This window comes from Oryctolagus cuniculus, chromosome 18 (assembly GCF_051225735.1).
Source record: "Oryctolagus cuniculus isolate XC-2025 breed Fujian yellow rabbit chromosome 18, ASM5122573v1, whole genome shotgun sequence".
NCBI lineage: Eukaryota > Metazoa > Chordata > Mammalia > Lagomorpha > Leporidae > Oryctolagus > Oryctolagus cuniculus.
The window spans coordinates 78,577,946-78,594,802 of NC_142884.1; the positions used below are offsets into that span (position 1 = coordinate 78,577,946).

The window sequence follows — 16,857 nt, forward strand, 5'->3', positions numbered from 1 at the left end:
CCGTATCTCAGATATAATTTTACTCGTAAATGTTTGCTGAGTGCTCTGGTAACAGATAGCAGCGTTTGAAGCAGAGGGAAAGGGGGTGTGTGTGAAATGAATGTCACGAGGCAGCCCCACCAGGGGCTCAGACCCCCGAGTGGGCGTGGCCGGGGTCCTCACACTTTGTCCAGCGTCAGCGATCCCGGCTGACCGGGGAGGACGCCCCGGCACTGAGGGCGTACAGTTTCACTGGCCACGCCCGGTAGGGGGGCAGTCTTGCCAAGCACGGGAGGCCAGGATAACAGGGGACAGTGCCCAGGGCAGCAGCGCCATCCAGGGTGGACAGCTGGAAGCCGGGGCAGGGATCAGCAGTCCGAGTGGGTGGAGCTGGGCCCCAGGACAGGCCGGTGCCCCTCCCAGACGTGGCGTGGGGAGGGCGACTCTGCTCCACACTCTGCCTTCCGAGCTCGTGGTGTGACCGTGGACAGCCCTGGGCTGGGTGCGGACGTGTCCACCTGCCGCTCCTGTCCCTGTTCCACCTGCTCACTCCTCTCGACCCCGACACCTGTCTGCCTGTGCTGCCATCTGACCCTCCCCCTCGGTGCTGCTCTGACGCCAGAGCTGCCAAAGCCAGACCTGAGCCAGGAAGGGCCGCCGAGGGGAAGGAGACGCTGTGGGGAGGGAGCGGGGGCTCGCCCGAGGCTGCCCGGCTCGTGGTGGACGCCACACTTGCTAAAGGCCCAGGAAGCTTGAGAGCGCTGGCCCCTGCTGCCCTGCCCAGAGCAGGTCCAGAAGGCAAGTCCTCCTGGAGAGCTGTAGGCAGAGCGGCGGCAGCGGCAGGGCCTGTGCCTCAGCCACACACCCAGCAGCTCTCTCCCGGGCGGGGGGGGGGGGCAGGGTGCAATCCAGCCCTCTCCCAGGGGAGCTGGCACCAGGAAGTCCAGCAGGGGGCTGTCCCCTCGCGGGGTGCAGAAGCCCCTCATTCGTCATGGCCCCTGGGGACAAAGCCCACCCCGAGGCTTCCCAGCAGGGGAAAGAGACCAGGGAGGCCCAGGGGACAGCCACCAGATGCAGCAGTCCGCCCGCCCCAGGAGTCGCAGGGTCGTCTGTAACTGCGGCCAGGTTGCCACCCACCCTCCCAGAGGCCCTGGCCGAGGGGGTTCTCAGAAGAGGCTGGAGAGGCTTCACGGGGCACTAGTCAGCCCAAAGTGGCCTACGTGTGCTGTTCGCGGCCTCCGGACGGCACCTGTGAGGTTAGGGTTGCGGCCGCGGCCGTGGGGAAACCGGCTCAGGCTCCAGGGCCAGGTAGCACCAGAGCCAGGATGCCAGCCCAGGTCTGGCTGCACTGTTCTCGAGGCGGGGGGCATCGGGAAACGGGAAGGAGGAAGGGGGTGCCCAGGCTGAGGGACACTCAGGCAGGGACTCCGAAGTGGGCAGCGCAGGCCAGGGGGGAGGGAGGGAGAAGGGGACAGGCGCAGGGCCGGGTGAGAGGTCAGGAGCGGGTGCCCACACCCCTGCCCTTGCCCTCCTCCCTGGCAGAGCCTGCCTGCCCCACCGGGGTCTTGAGTTACCCGAGCAGCAAGCAAAGTTTGTGTCACTCTCCTCCAGGGGCTCCTGGGACCGGCGGAGTCCAGGGGATTGGCTCTCCGGACTTCAAAGGGGCCCCGGCTGAAACCCATACCAACACAGGGGCCCTGGGGGCTCAGCCAAGAGCTGGAGGAGGGGCCGAGACCCCGGGCACATGCTGACCCTGGGGAGGAAGGCAGCTCCTGGCACCCCGGGGTGCGGCCCCGGGACTGAGGTGGTGGACGGATGCCTGAGTGCTGCCCACAGGCCAGGCAGCCAGGGTGAGCGGGGGCCCTGAGGCTGGGCCCCCAGGTGCAGGCGTGCCCAGGGTGAGCGGGGGGGTCCCTGAGGCTGGGCCCCCAGGTGCAGGCGTGCCCAGGGTGAGCGGGGGTCCCTGAGGCTGGGCCCCCAGGTGCAGCGTGCCCAGGGTGAGCGGGGGGTCCCTGAGGCTGGGCCCCCAGGTGCAGGCGTGCCCAGGGTGAGCGGGGGTCCCTGAGGCTGGGCCCCCAGGTGCAGCGTGCCCAGGGTGAGCGGGGGGGGGGGGTCCCTGAGGCTGGGCCCCCAGGTGCAGCGTGCCCAGGGTGAGCGGGGGGGTCCCTGAGGCTGGGCCCCCAGGTGCAGCGTGCCCAGGGTGAGCGGGGGGGTCCCTGAGGCTGGGCCCCCAGGTGCAGCGTGCCCAGGGTGAGCGGGGTCCCTGAGGCTGGGCCCCCAGGTGCAGCGTGCCCAGGGTGAGCGGGGCCCTGAGGCTGGGCCCCCAGGTGCAGCGTGCCCAGGGTGAGCGGGGGGGTCCCTGAGGCTGGGCCCCCAGGTGCAGCGTGCCCAGGTGCAGGCGCCGGGTCCCGCAGTGGGGAGGCGCAGCTGCAAGTTTCAGATCGCAGGCAAAGTCACACCCCCTGTGAGCCCCATTCTCCCCATCTGTAGCCCTGACCCCCTGTCTTCTCCAGGAACTTAAGGCCGAGAGTCGGTGGCCATCACCTCTGCCCAGTGTGCACGGCCTCTGGCAGAACTGTAAAGACTTGGGAGGGAGGGAGGGAGGGAGGGGATGAGGAGGGAGGGAATGAGGAGGGGATGAGGAGGGAATGAATAGTGAATGAGTCAGTGAATGAGTGAGGGAGTGAAGAGTGAGTGAATGAGGGAGTCAAGAGTGAGGGAGTGCGGGGCCGGCACCATGGCTCACTTGGGCTCATATGGGTGCCGGGTTCTGTCCCGGTTGCTCCTCTTCCAGTCCAGCTCTCTGCTGTGGCCCGGGGAGGCAGTGGAGGATGACCCAAGTGCTTGGGCCCTGCACCCCATGGGAGACCAGGAGAAGCACCTGACTCCTGGCTTCAGATGGGTGCAGCGCGCCGGCCATAGCGGCCATTTGGGGGGTGAACCAATGGAAGGAAGACCTTTCTCTCTGTCTCTCTCTCTCTGTCTCTCTCTGTCTCTCTCTCTCTCTGTAACTCTGTCAAATAAATTAAAAAAGAGAGTGAGGAAATGGGACGGCGCGTGGCGCCATCGCAGTCTCCCGCGGCCTTAAGTTCCTCTGCTGTTCTCTGCCCGTCACCGGCTGGCGGCTGGCGGGGCTGCAGCGCCTGGGGCCTCCACATGAGGTGGAGGTGGGTGATCCCTGGGGCAGTGACCACGGTGCCCAGTGTGGCTGGGCTCCCTGAAGCCAGGCACAGGTCTGCGAGCGCCGCTCCCTCCACGGGCCCCTTCGCTGCCAGACGCCTCCTTGGCCGCGGGCAGCAGCCTCAGCACCCCCAGCAGGGCCCGGCAGAGAGCGAGGTGGGAGCCCACCCGCGCACTTGGTGGGGAGGTCAGACACTGGGGCCCTGCGTCGCGCCCCAGCTGCGCCATCTGCTGGCCTTTGGGTGCCGCCCGGGGAGGCCCACAGGTTCCACGTGCCCAGGAGCCGCTCCCGCCACCTCTCGCCGCCCTGGCCGTGTGCCGGTGCCCGCCCCACACCAGTTCTCACACACTATCTGTTTTCTCTGCAGCCCCGAGGTCCTCCTTGCCCAGGAAGCTGTGCGGTGACCCGGCCCGGGAGCTCCCAGTGCCCAGGTACACGATGGGGGCAGCTAACACGCGGCTGGCTGCCGTCTGTGGGCGGCAGTGGGCGGGTGGTGTGGCGCAGTGAAGGCCTGGTCAGGCCATGCCGGCTCCTTTCCTGGACAGAGGCCGGCGGGCACAGCTGTTTTCCACCCAGCTCTCCCCACGCCAACTGTGGTTCCTGGAAACATCTCTCACTCGAGGAGGCCTTCCTGGGGCCCCTACTCGGGGCGCCCCCTGCCTCCTCTGCCTCCTAGCCCGGGCCTCCCAGCCTTGCAGGTGGGTGTCTCCCTCTCCTCAAGTGAGGAGCCCTGGCCATCGCTACCCCAGACCTACAGCCTGGCCCCATGTGGCCTTGCGGCCGTGTGACATGGGTGAGCCCAGGACAGGCCTGGAGGCACCCCCACGCCCCCAGCTCAGAGGCCTCAGAGTCCTGAGTCTGGGGTGACAGTCCTCAGCTGCTCTCCCTGTCGTGGACAGTGTCACTTTTCACTCAACAGTTACCCACAAGCCCTTGCCCCAAGACAGTGGGGCTCAGAGTGAGGGAGGGGACCGTTTCCCCAGGCTGCTGGGCTGGGGAGGAGGCCCAGCTGTGACCGCACTGGACAGAGGTGCACCTGTCCCTGTCCTGGGCTCGCTCCACGGGGGCAGTGGAGGAGCGGGGCCCTGGGAGCCCCAGGCCACCTCCACCAGCCAGCAGACCGGACCCCTCCTGAGTGGGGTCAGCCGCAGCAAGCCCCCAGGCCCCGTGAGCACCGGCCTGCTCGGCACCGGCCAGGAGCCCAGGTACAGGCCGCACCCAGGTGTCCTGGGGACCTGGAGCCTGCAGAGGTCCCCTTCGTCGAGGAGGCGGCAGGGTCTCCTTGACAGAGCTTGAGTCTACTCCGACCTTGGGCAAGTGCCTCGGCCTGTGCGGACAAGGTCAGCGACAGGGACGGCTCTCTGTGACCGTCCCTCTCCTTACCCTCAGAACCCCTCCCCCCTCTGGTTCCTCCAGGGCTGTTGGAGCCAGCAGCCCCTTCCCCTGAGCGCAGGGGCTCCTGCCATGGCCGCTCCGCGTGCTGCAGGACGCCATGGCCGCCCCGGGAGCCCCCGCCGTGTGGGGCCGCCCCAGCCCGTGCAGCTCCTCACTCACGTCTGCCCTTTCCTTGCAGGCTCCCGTCACGACCATGAGACCAGGCTCTCGTGGGGCCCCCGAGGGGTGAGGATGGCCACCCAGCGCCCTCCCCGGGGCCCCCCCCGGACCACTGCATCCTAGCACCCGGACGGCGGGGCCATGCCGGGGGAGCAGCCCCGAGGAGCACCGCCCCCAGCCATGACCAGAGACCTGCTGCCCTGCCAAGTCGCCAGCGGCCTGGGGCGCCCCATCAGGCCCCCCCACGAGGACCACGCCCTGGCCGGCAGGACCAGCCAGGGCACAAGGGCTCAGGCTGGGGAGCCCCCCGAGGGGCTGCAGCCGAAGGGCCCGCCCCACAGACTCCAGGCCCTGGGCAGCCCCCTCGGGAAGGGGGGCGGCCCTCGAGCCCCAGCAGGGAGGGGCCCCTGCCAGGCTCGCGCGCTGCCAGCAGGCAGGGCGGACAGCAGCCCCCCGCGGCCCTGCAGCCTGGACGAGACCCCCGCGGGCCCCAGGCCTGGCCCTGCGGAGCTGAGCTTCCAGGAGCACGCCCTGGCCTTCACCTCCAGCAACTTTACCTCAGCGGACGCCGCCCCGGGGCCCCCGCCCCTGCGGGCCCCCCAGAGCCGCAGCGCCAGCCCCGGCCTGCCGGGCCCCTACCCCGACTTCCAGGTCAGTGGGCCCCACCCCTGGCCTGCGGCTGCTGACGACAGCTTCCCAGGTGCTAACTTCAGGGTCCCCGCCGCTGAGCGGGAGCCCTTTCCGGAAGGCAGCAGGCCCCACAGCCCCGGGCTGGTCCCCTTCCCGTGCCCCTTCCCGGAGGACACAGCCAGGCACGAGTACGGCGACAGGGCTCCCGGGTTCCCCTTCCACCAGCCGCCTGGGGTGTGGCCGCAGGAGGCCGTGGGCACGGGCCCCGCCTACCCGCCGCCCAGCCAGCCTGCTCCACTGCCCCGGCCCTGCTACCCTGGCCAGCCTGGGGGCCTTGATGCCCCCAGTGACCTCTGTGGGGTCCTCGCCCCATCTGGTGCTGCTCACTTGACCCCAAGCCCCTTCCCCGACAGTTTGCACAGGAGCCTGACCAAAGTGCTTCCCGAAAGACCCGCTTCAGCCCATGACGCACTGGGGAGCCCTGGGAGGCCCCCGGACCCTCCACCCCAGGGGCACTTCCCGGGGCAGGCATACAGGGCCAGCAGGGTGGGCACTAGCCCGGGGCCCCTGGACAGTGAGCTGGCCACCCCGGGACCCCCAGCTGCCAGACTGCCCCAGCTGTGGGAACCCGCCACAGCCCCGTACCCCACGCCCGCCCTGCCACCCCCCGCCACGGCCAGAAGTACCTTCTACGAAGGCCAGCCCAGCCCAGGCCAGGGGCTCTGCCTTCCCCAGAGCCCCCCCATGCCCTGGCCCCAGGTGCTCCCAACCACCAGGCCCAGCCCCCACCAGAGGGACGTGCTGAGCCGGCCACCGTTCCCGGGGACGGGGCCCGAGTGGCAGGGGGGCAGCCAGGGCGCACCGGGTGCTGCTAGCAAAACGCCCGGGCCCGGGGAGAAGCCGGCAGGCGGCCCCCCGGGGCTGTTTGCCTACAACGGGCTGAAGGACCCGGTGGCCCAGCCCCTGTTCTTCGGGGGGGCTCAGCCCCAGGCCTCCCCCTGTGGGACCCCCAGCCTGCCCCCGCCCAGGGTGGTGGGCGCCTCTCCCGCCGAGTCCCCGCTGCCCTCGCCGGCCACCCACACAGCCGGCAGCAGCACCTGCTCCTCCCTGTCGCCACCGTCCAGCAGCCCAGCCAACCCCAGCTCGGAGGAGGGCCAGCTCCCTGGGGCCCTGGGGCCCTCGGCCTTCTTCCACCCCCACTCCCACCCCCAGGAGGCCGGCAGCCCCTTCCTGTCGCCGGAGCCCTCCCAGGCCCTCCCCACCCACTACCAGCCTGAGCCAGCCAAGGCCTTCGCCTTCCCTGCAGACAGGCTGGGGGCCGAGGGCCCCTTTGAGTGCCTGGGGGAGGCCCCCTTCCCCCAGGAGCCGCCCCCATACCCCGCCCACCACTTCCCCCTCAGCAGTGCCAGTCTGGACCAGCTGGACGTGCTACTCACCTGCAGGCAGTGCGACCGAAACTACAGCAGCCTGGCGGCCTTCCTGGCACACCGACAGTTCTGCGGCCTCCCCCTGGCGAGGGCCAAGGACAATCCCCAGCTGCCCCCCGGGCTCGCCGCACCCAGTGGCGCCCCCAAGGCGCCTGCTGACGTGCACACGGGCCTGCTCCAGCACGCCAAGGCCATCCCCTTCCTGTTAGCTGCGGAAGTGCAGGCCGACAGCAGAGACGACCCCCTGAGGACCAGCTTCTTGCCCAGCCTGACCGCCGCCCCCTTCCCCCTTCCTGGCCCAGAGCTGGACATGGAGGACGAGGCCAAGCTGGACAGCCTCATCACCGAGGCGCTCAACGGCATGGAGTACCAGTCAGACACCCCCGAGATCGACAGCAGCTTCATCGATGTCTTTGCCGATGAGGAGCCTTCGGGCCCCAGGGGAGCCGGCGCTGGGCTTGCCCCCAAAACCCGGGTGGGGGCAGCTCCAGAGAACAGAGCCCAGCCCCTGCCCCCAGCCACAGGCGCCCCGCCGGAGCCCCATGCTCCTTGCCCGGGGGACAGGGCCTGCTCAGCCCAAAGCAGGCCCAAAACCCGCTCCCTAGGCCTGGCGCCCTCGGAGGCAGATGCCAGCAGCCTGGTCAGGCAGCAGCGGAGGGGCAAGCGGCTTCACCTGTTCCGGAAGGAGCTGGACACGGCCAGCACCTCCAAGGGGCCGGGCAGGCACGCAGGGGCCACCCGCCAGAGGCCAAGGAGGAAGAGCCACAGAGCTAAACGGCCGCCCCCTCACCCCCGGGACCTCAGGACTCAGGCCCCCAAGGGCCACGCAGATCCCGACAGCCGGGTCCCCAGAGCCGAGACCAGGAGCTCCAGGCGCCTCCGACTGCCCCCCAGGAGGGGCTCCCGGCAGCGGAAGGCCCGGGGCGGCACCTGGAACAAGGAGCTCATCCACAAGATCGTGCAGCAGAAGAACAAGCGGCAGGCGCCGGGCGGCCGGTCCCGGGAGCGCGGCTGCGCCTCGGAGTCCGAGGACGACGAGCGCCCCCTGAGAGGCCCTGGCCTCAGAGGCCGGCGGTGGCGGCGCGGCCCGAAGAGGGGGGACTTGACAGAGGGCGGGAAGGAGGGGGGCACCCCCAGCCCGGAGCAGCCACGCCCAGGCCCCAGCGGCAGTCCCGCGGCTCGGGGCCCGGCGCAAAACCAAGACACGGAAGAAGCTCGTGGGCTTCCCCACCGTCCCCCGCAGGTCCCCACCGACCCCAAGACCTCAGAGGAGAAGGTCCCCTCCCCGGGCGTCCCCCGAGAGGCCAGGAAGCCTGAAGTCGCCCAAGGGCTACCCCCTGACAGCGCAGGCTGCGGAGAGGGGTCCAGCTCGTTCGCAAGCCCTGGCACGAGCCCCGGGCTCCCACACCCAGAGCAGCCCTGGACTAGCAGCAGCCCCAAACCACCGGGGTCCAGCCGGAGCGCGGCAGCGCGGGGTGCCCCCCAGGGCCCCACACCCAGCGTCTCCGTTTTGAAGGACTCTAACCTGGACTGCGACCGAGCCCTGAATGGGCGCCCCGCGGGGTCCTTGCCCTGCAGTAGCCTAGCCAGTGAGCTGCTCCTCGGAGCCACGGACCTGGCCGGCTGCTTCCCGGCAGACCTGTGTCCCAGGCCCTCGGTGGCCGACGCCCTCTGCCAGGACATCTCAGACGCCAGTGCCCTGGAGCCCAAACCGCAGGGGGATCCACCTTACATGGGCGTCGTGGACCCCAGGACCGCTGAATCACCACTGACCTTGGAGTCCACATCCCTCTTTTTGGAGCTGCCCCTGGACGGATTCGACGCCCCGCCACTCAACGACCACCTGTCTGCCAGCCAGGACCCGCCCCCAAAGAAGCAACCAGCGGAGCCGCTGTGCCACCCGCTCCTGCTGCTGGAGGAGGGGGCCCCCAGCCTGCACGTCCATTCTCCTGAGCTCTCCCGGGGAAAGACCCTTGGTCAGAAGTGTCCCCGTGAAGGCTCGGCAGCCCCCAGGCTGTGCCCGGTGCCAGGGAAGAGGAGCAGCGTGTCGGCGGACGAGCTGGAGATCAAGCGCCTGGTCACGGAGCTGGAAAGTGAGCTGCAGCGGGGCCGAGGCCCACACAGGGCCCCGGGTGACCCCAGAGCCGCCAGGCGCTCAGACCCTGAGCAGCCCCCCTGCCAGGCCGGGTCGCCCCTTGGGGGCATGGGCCCCGGGGATTCCAGTGCACCCTCGGCCTCCGGGGAAGGGGCTCGCGGGAGCCCCCGAGAGTGGTCCCCCCCAGCCCCCATCCATGCCGGCCTTGCCCCCGGGCCCCACAGAGACCTCAGTTTGCAGCACAGAGCCAGAGCCTCCAATGTGGAAGTGGACTGTGGGGTCGCCCCCGAGGCCTGTTTGCCTGACCCCGGGGAGCAGCGGGAGCCCCTGCTGGATGCTGGGAGCTCGGCACAGCGGAGCCCCTGCCATGAACTTTTGCCCCAAAATGCAAAGAGCACAAGGACACAGGAGAATGGCAACAGCCCGCGGCCGCTGCCCGGACCAGGCCGCTCTCCAGAGCCCCAGCTGGCCGACGGCAGGCCCTCTGCCCACCTAGCCCCTAACCTGGCACGTCATGATGGCAGGGCTTTGGACGCCATCTCGCCTCCTGGCACCAGTCACACCGATGCCTCCCAGGAACACCCGGCAGGCAGAATCCAAGGACCCAAGGACACCAGGCTGCTGCCCACCATGGCAGAGGGGCCTGGCTTGGAGGGTAACGCATCTGCAACGGCCGGGCCCTCCCTGACCACTGCCCTTGAGGATAGAGAGGCTCAGTTTGTCCCTGCGCCAAGCCCTGCCAGTGTACACAGCGTCACCCCTGCTGAGGGGTCCCGGACCCCAGCCTCCAGCCCCTTCCGTGACGCCCAGCTCCAGGGGCCTGAGGCAGCTGAAGGCAGGGACTGTGTCTGGAGGTCACGGAGGCCGCCCCCTGCCAGCCCCAGCGGCCAGCCTGGCGGGAAGTTCTCTGAGCAAGGAGGCGACAGCGTGGAAGGTGGAGTTGTGGCCGCAAGCCCCACCCTGGAGGGCCAGCTGGGGCCGGAGGAAGGTGGACATCCCAGCCAGCAGCCGTCAGGTCACTGGGGGATCCCAGAGAGGCCAGCTAACCTCACCACTGGCCATGCCGGCCCTGGAGCAGCACTGGCCAGGCCAGCCGGGGTGGTGCCTGAGGGAGGCAGGGCAGTCACCGGCCCCTGGGAGGAGCTGTGGCCCATCCCGAGCCCCACCTCCCCTGCTGGAGACCCCTCGGTGCCAGTCCTGTCAGTGGCACACACCCAGAACAGGCCTGATGATGGAACGCAGGGGCAGGTGGCCAGCCCAGGCCTCAGCACGCAGCAGCTGCAGACCATCGAGAGCCCAGCACCCCCTGCCCGGGACCTGGCTCAGGAGCACCCAGGGGCCAGCGGTGAGCTGAGCAGCCCCCAGCACCTGCCAGCCTGCTCTGCCCAGGCACCTCCAGCAGGGGCCAGCTGCATCCAAGCCCCCACAGCCCCAGAAGCTCCCCCTGCTCTGGCGACAAGTCTCTGCGACCCCCCCCTGGAGCACAGCAGCCGCCCTGGAGACCCTCCCACGGGCCAGCCCGGCCTCTCCAGTGACTCAAGCCCTGCCCGCGGTGGAGGCAGCCCCGAAGGCAGCACGCTGCGAACGCTGGAAAAGTCCAGAAAAGAGAGGCTGGGGGGGTCTCCTACCTCCGCCACCCCTCCTCCCCCAGGGGGCGCCATCTCCCCAGGACTGCCCCTCCAGGCTGCTGGCCTGTCCAGCCTTCCCACCAACCACGAGACAGACACAGCCAGGCTGCCAGGGGCCCACTGCAGAGGAGCCCCGCCCCACCCCAGTCCTGACGGGACACCCACGGGCTCCTCCACAGGGCCCCCGCACGATGCCTCCTGCACGCTGGGAGCTGCAGGGCCCGCCTCCCACACCTGCCAGGAGGGTGAGGCAGGGGCTGGCAGAGAGGGCCAGGGCCCACCTGAGGCTGCGCGTTTGGGCGTCACAGAGGTGTTGAGGGCCTCCTGTAAGCCCGACACCCCCCAGAGCCCCAGGAAGGTCCCCCACCAGGCACCCCAGGGGGCGCCCATCAGTCCCCAAGACTGCAGACAGAGGCCTCGCGGTTTTAAGAGGAAGCCCAAGCCCACGGAGAGCAGCCAGAGTGGGTGCCGAGCCCCAGACGCAGGGGCTGTGACCTGCTCCACCTGCTCGGCCACCTTCCGCTCGGGGCCTGGTCTGAGCCGGCACAGAGCCAGGAAGCATGGGCTGCTCCAGGGAGCTGCCTCCCAGCCCAGCCCAGCGGCCCTTGCTCAGCCTGGAGCGTCCACAGCCCAGGCAGGCCGGCCGCCGGGGAGAAAGAGCCGCAACACTCCCGGCAAGGAGAGACTCCGCCACCCAGAGGCCGACCCAAGCCACACAGCCGGGCCAGCTCCCGGCCCGCGCTCCCCCGCTCCTGAGAACGCCCTGGGTCCTGGGAGCTCGCAGCCAGCCAGGAGAGGCTCCGGGGGTCTCAAGACACCAGGCCCTCCCTCCAACCCGCAGCTGCAGCCCCGAGCCCTGACCGAACAAGAGGTGCATTCGGGGGCTCTGGCCCCAAAGCCCAAGAGGCCAGACCAGCTGGAGGGGGACAAGGGGCAGCCCAGGCAGGCGGAGCCAAGGGAAGGCCGGGGGCGGGGCCAGGAGCCCAGGGGCTCCCCCACCAGCTGCCAGGGCGCGTCAAAGAGGACGGTGGGGCGGCTGAGCCGGAGAAGGCTCCGGGGCGCCAGCGCTCCTGCCGTCTCGGCCGCGCCGGCTTCACACAGGCGCGCCCCGAGTCCGCCCACCGCCAGTGCCAAGGATGTGGCCACTCCAGGCCTCTGTCTCTCCCCAGAGGAACGGCGAGAGGCTGACGTGGGGCCCAGGGTGACAGGGGACGTGGCAGAGACAGGCCCGGGGGCCCCATGTGTGGAGGAGGCAAGGGTCCAGAAGCCGCCAGGTGGTGGGAGAAGCCGTGCGGGGAGGCTGGAGGGGGCCTCGCCTCGCCAACAACTGTCCGGGCCGAAGGGAGCCTCCGCAAGGGGCCTCAGGGGACCGAGAGAGACCAGGGCGCCGGGGGCCTGCCCAGAGCCCCTGCAGGCCGTCAGGACCGGGCCCGCAGAGGACGGTGGCCCTGGGGACAGCCTCCAGCCTGCTTCGGCCCCCCACAGCCCTCCCGAGACTCCGGGCAGCAGCTGCCTCCAGGGCCTCCTGGACAGCTCAGAAGCTCAGGGTGGGCCAGAGGGGCCGGAGGGCGCCGCCCAGCTGAGTCCCGGGGCCCCTCGGGGCCTGTGTGACGAGGACGACGACCAGTCCTTCGCTCGGCTCTTCCCCGTGGGCGGCCGCTGGACTCGGAAGAAGAACCGCCGCGTGTACGGCAAGCGCGGCGAGAAGCCCAAGCGCCTGCCGTGGCCGGAGCCCAGCAGCGCCACGGGAGCAGGCGCCACACCGCCGTGCGCCAGCCTGCCCACGGACCTCAGCGACTCCGGCTCCCTCTGCCTCTCCCACGAGGACCCATGGGACGACGAGGCCCCAGGGCTGCCCGGGCCCTTCCTCCTGGACGGCTTCCTCAGCGGCCAGCCACCCAGCATTGAGTCCTGGGCCCCTGGCCTCAGCCTGTGGGCCCTGGAGCCCGACAAGGGCGACGGCTACACGGACGACGGCTCGGAAGCCATCCCCGAGCTGCACATGGTCCCAGTGGCCTGGCGCGGCCCGGAGCCGCAGGCCGCTCCTGGGGAGGTGTCCTCTGACCCCGGAGCCTCGAGCCCCGAGCCCCCCAGCCTGGAGAGGGAGCACTGCGAGGCGGGGCCTCCTGGGACTGCCGGCCGGCCCCTGCCCCGGCTGCAGGCCCTGGACGTCGATGTGTTCTGCACCAAGTTTGAGATGCAAGACCTGTGCTTCCAGGGGCCCTGTGAGGACGCCGCGGGTCCCCGGAGCCTGAGCCTCACAGAGCTCGCCCCGGAGACGACCGGCAAGGGGACCCCTGCGGAGGCCTCGGGGGCAGGAAGGGCGGCAGGCGGGGAGCCGCCGGCCAAGGGCAAGCGGGCCTCGCACAAGTGCAGAGTGTGCTTCCAGCGCTTCCACGGCCTGCGCGCGCTGGACCTGCACCGGCTGGCCCACAGCGCCGCGCCGCCCCCCACCTGCTACATGTGCGTGGAGCGCAGGTTCGGCTCGCGCCAGCTGCTCCGCGAGCACCTGCAGGAGAAGCACGTGCAGGGCCGGGCCGGGCCGTGGGCCTGCGGGATGTGCCTGAAGGAGGTGGCCGGCGTCTGGATGTACAACGAGCACCTGCGAGAGCACGCCGTGCGCTTCGCTCGCCAGGGCCGGGCGCGCAGAGCCGGCCCGCGCCTCCTCCACGGGCCCCACGAGGGCGAGCGCGCGGCGGGCCAGGCGGGCCACAGCGCCGCAGAGCCGCCGGCGCGAGAGGGGCCCGGCGGCAGGGAGAGGTCTCGGCCCCGCGTGCGCGCCGACGGCTCCGCCGGCACGGCCCCCGGCCCGCCGCCCGCGCCCTGCCCGCCCTGCCCGGGCCGCGGGCCGCCCCTGCCGGTGGAGTCGGTGCACGAGCACTGCAGGGACCCCTCCCGCGACTGCCACCACTGCGGGAAGCGCTTCCCCAAGCCCTTCAAGCTGCAGCGCCACCTGGCGGTGCACAGCCCGCAGCGCGTCTACCTGTGCCCGAGATGCCCGCGCGTCTACCGCGAGCCGCGCGAGCTGCGCGCGCACCTGGGCGGGGCGCACGGGGAGCCGGGGGCCGCGGAGCCCCCGCACACGCCGCTCTACACCTGCGAGCTGTGCGCCGACGTGCTGCACGTCATCAAGCGGTCCTTCGTCTGCAGCGCCTGCAACTACACCTTCGCCAAGAAGGAACAGTTCGAGCGCCACATGGACAAGCACCTGCGGCGCGGCCAGCAGCCCTTCGCCGTGCGCCGCGTGAGGCGCCCGGGAGTGCCCGAGGCCTCGCCGTCCCGCAAACGGCGCAGGGGGCCCGGGCCCGAGGGCGAGGACCGGGCCCCCTCCCCGGGCCGTCCCGCCGCGAGCGAGGGGGCCCTCCCAGCCCAGGCTCCGGGCAGCACCGAGGGGACGCCCGCAGAGCCCCTGCCTCCTTTCCCCGGGGTCCCGGTGGACAGCGGAGGTGGCCTGGAGCCAGACAGAGCCCTGGAGGGGCCTGAGGGTGAGGCTTCCCCCGGAGGCCCGGGGCCCCTGCAGGACCTGGAGCGAAGAAGGGCTCCTCGCGGCTTCTCAGGGAAACACAGCACCCTGGGTCCCCATGGCGGGTGTGCCCCTGGGCACTCCCCAGGAGGTCTCTCCGTGCCCCAGAAGGAGAAGCAGGCGTCCACGGGCCTCACTGCGCCGGAGAGGGCCGTGGGGAGGCCCTCCCATAAGGGCAGTGCCACCAAGTCTGGAGGCTGCCACAGTGCACCCAAGGACAGGCCAGTGATGTCCACCCCCAGCACAGGGCCCGGGTTCCCAGGGCACCCGAGGAAGGCCGCGGGGGTCCCGGCGCCCCGAGAACCAGCCCAGGGCACAGAGGGCAGGTTGAAGCTCCCCTCCCCGAAAGCCAGGCTGGGCCCCAGCTCCCAGGGCAGTGGGGGCCCTCGCCCAGGCACCAAGACCGGGGGCGGGAGCCAGCCCCAGCCGGCCAGCGGGCAGCTGCAAAGCGAGACGGCCACCACACCAGCCAAGCCGGACAGCCCTGGCCACATCCCTGCCCCAGACAAGCCCGCCCCCGCCCAACCTAGAGGCTGCACAGAGGGGGCCCGGGGGAGCTCAGGTTGTGGGGAGAAGGCAGAGAGCAGTGAGAAGAGGAAGAGCCAGGCGCCGGGGCCGACCAGGAGTGAAGGCGCAGGCAGAGGCGCTGGCGGCAGGGCCCCTCGAAAGCAGGCCGTCCCCAGCCGCGTGCTCCCGGTGCAGCCCAGACCGGGCAGCCAGGGCGGCAAGGAGAGGCCGCAGCCCTCGGACAGGCTGAAGGGGGAGCCCGGCCACGTGCCAGGGAAGGCCAGGCCCCTAAAGAGGGGCAGAGCTGTCCACAGGGCTGAGCCCCCCGGGCCCCGCGACCACCGCACCGCCGAGTCCCAGAGTGACCTGCTCAGCCAGCTCTTCGGGCAGAGGATAACAAGTTTCAAGATCCCTTTAAAGAGGGACACTTGCGAGTAACAGGCACATGCCTGGGGCGCCGGCCGTAGCCGCGTCTCCCGGAAGCTTCTCCGTGTGGCCACACGTCTGCGCCGATGCACCTGCCGCATCCCGCAGACGCGCAGGGGCGGGCGTGCAGGCTGTGAACGTGGTGCCTCCGCGCGGCTGTTGGTGAGAGGTGGGCCCGCCGCGGCCCCTCTGAGGCCACACAGCAGTTCTCTGGGTACCAAGTACGCCGAGAGAGAGCGGCTCGCCCCGCCCCCAGCCCCTGGACCCCAGCCCCATATGCTGCAGAGCCCGGCCTTGCAGGGACTGCACAGGACGCCGCCCCGAGCAGGGAAGTACCGTAGGGCGGCCGACGCGCCGCCGGGGCTGCTGGTGCCGCACGGCCGGAGGTCACGAGGGCAGTGCCGTGTGCCCAGAGGGCCATTTCTGAGCCATCTGGTCCCCAAGAGCCAGGCTCCTCCCTCTGACCGCAGGGCTATGTGGCCGCTGCCCCTGCTGCCTGTGTCCAGCACCCCGTGACCTGGGGAGGCCGGGGCGAGAGCTCGGGCGGCAGCCCTCCCCCGCGCAGGGCTCTCAGCTTGAGGGCCAGCAACTGTGCTCCAAGTCCTGGTGCTATTTTCGTGTCGTAATGTGAATACAGGCTTCCTTGGGTGCTGGGATTTTTGTTTATTTTTTTAACCTGGGGGAGGGGAGACGGGGTCCAGGAGGGAGGCCCCAGGCAGGCTGCGTCAGGGGGCTGGCGGCGGCCCCGAGGTCCCAGCAGCCCTCAGGGTGGCGTCCCCTGCACTGACGGGGCTGCCCAGCGCCCACGTCCCGTTGGGTTTCGTGTCCAACGCAGGGGCGGGGCGGCCTCCTGGTCTTCGTAGGTGTCAGAGCTCCATGGTTTGTCTGGTCCTCTTTTGTAGTCCTTACCTTGAGTGCAATGTGTATGTCAAAAGTCTTTATTTTGCCATTTTCTAAGAAACCAGGTCGGGTGCAAACCGTCTTCTAGAAGGTGCTGCTGGCCTCGCCGTGGGGTGGAGCAGGGCTCGGGGGTCGCACTGTAAACCACAGCCAACTCCTCTTCAAATATATGCCCAGTGTTTTCACAGACAGCTCTGCCTGTGTGGCCTGCGTCCACCCCGACCCAGGGGCTCCCCCTGGGCTGTCGCTGGTGGGGCTGGGCGGGGTCACGCCTCCGACAAGTGACTGCAGGGCCTTGACCTCTTCCCGAGGCTTGGCAGCTCCCCCCAACAGAGCCGGAAGAAGTGAGCTGTCAGAGGAGGGGTGGGGGCAGCAGGGGCCCCTCCCCCACCAAAGCCCAGTGCCCGGGGCCCACAGGGTGCTGAAGAGCCCCTCGGAGACCCTGTCCAGTGAGGGCTGCCAGAGGAGACTGGGCCAACCTGGGCGGACAGTGGGGGGCGGGGGTGAGCAGCACCCAGCTGCAGGCACAGGAGTGGGCAGTGGGAGGGAAGCTGCGCCAGCCACGTTTCCGCTCTTCTGGGGCCACCGGCTCCTGAGTGGGAAAGTGGCCCTGGGGTCTCATCTCTCCCATCCCAGGCTGTGGCTTCCTTCCTCCCCCGACGCTTCCAGGGCCTCCCTGCTGTCCATGCGTGCCCTCCCGGGTCCCCAAGGCCCTTCCTGACCTGGCCGAGGCCACCGTGCTTGCCCTTGGCTCTCCCCTGTGCCCAGGACTCGAGTGGGGCACAGGGCCCAGCCTGTACCATCCTCGCGCGTGTCTCACCGGCTGGGCCCCGTGCTGCCCGGGGTGGGGCACAGAGCACATCCGGGGTTGTGAGCAGGGGCTTCGGTCTCCTGTGGAGGATCCTGGGATGTGCAGGAGCACAAGGGGTGGGACTTCCGGCCTTGACCCTGAACAGCGCCCCAAGTTAGGGCGGGGCGGGAGTGGGTCAGAGAAGCCGTCTGAGCCA

The 16,857-nt window shown here is 70.5% G+C and overlaps 1 protein-coding gene across 3 annotated transcripts in view; it reads left to right on the forward strand.

Moving 5' to 3' along the window:
* The window catches only part of ZNF469 (zinc finger protein 469), a 204,256-nt gene extending 188,215 nt beyond the window's left edge, over positions 1-16,041 (forward strand). For all 3 annotated transcript variants that reach the window (XM_070061895.2, XM_070061898.2, XM_070061894.2), the window contains 2 exons: positions 3,528-3,591; positions 4,734-16,041. In XM_070061895.2, coding sequence (XP_069917996.2) covers positions 4,856-14,962 — 10,107 coding nt within the window. In that variant the 5' untranslated portion in view covers positions 3,528-3,591; positions 4,734-4,855 and the 3' untranslated portion in view covers positions 14,963-16,041. The remainder of the gene's footprint in view (positions 1-3,527; positions 3,592-4,733) is intronic.
* The last annotated feature ends 816 nt before the right edge of the window (positions 16,042-16,857 follow it).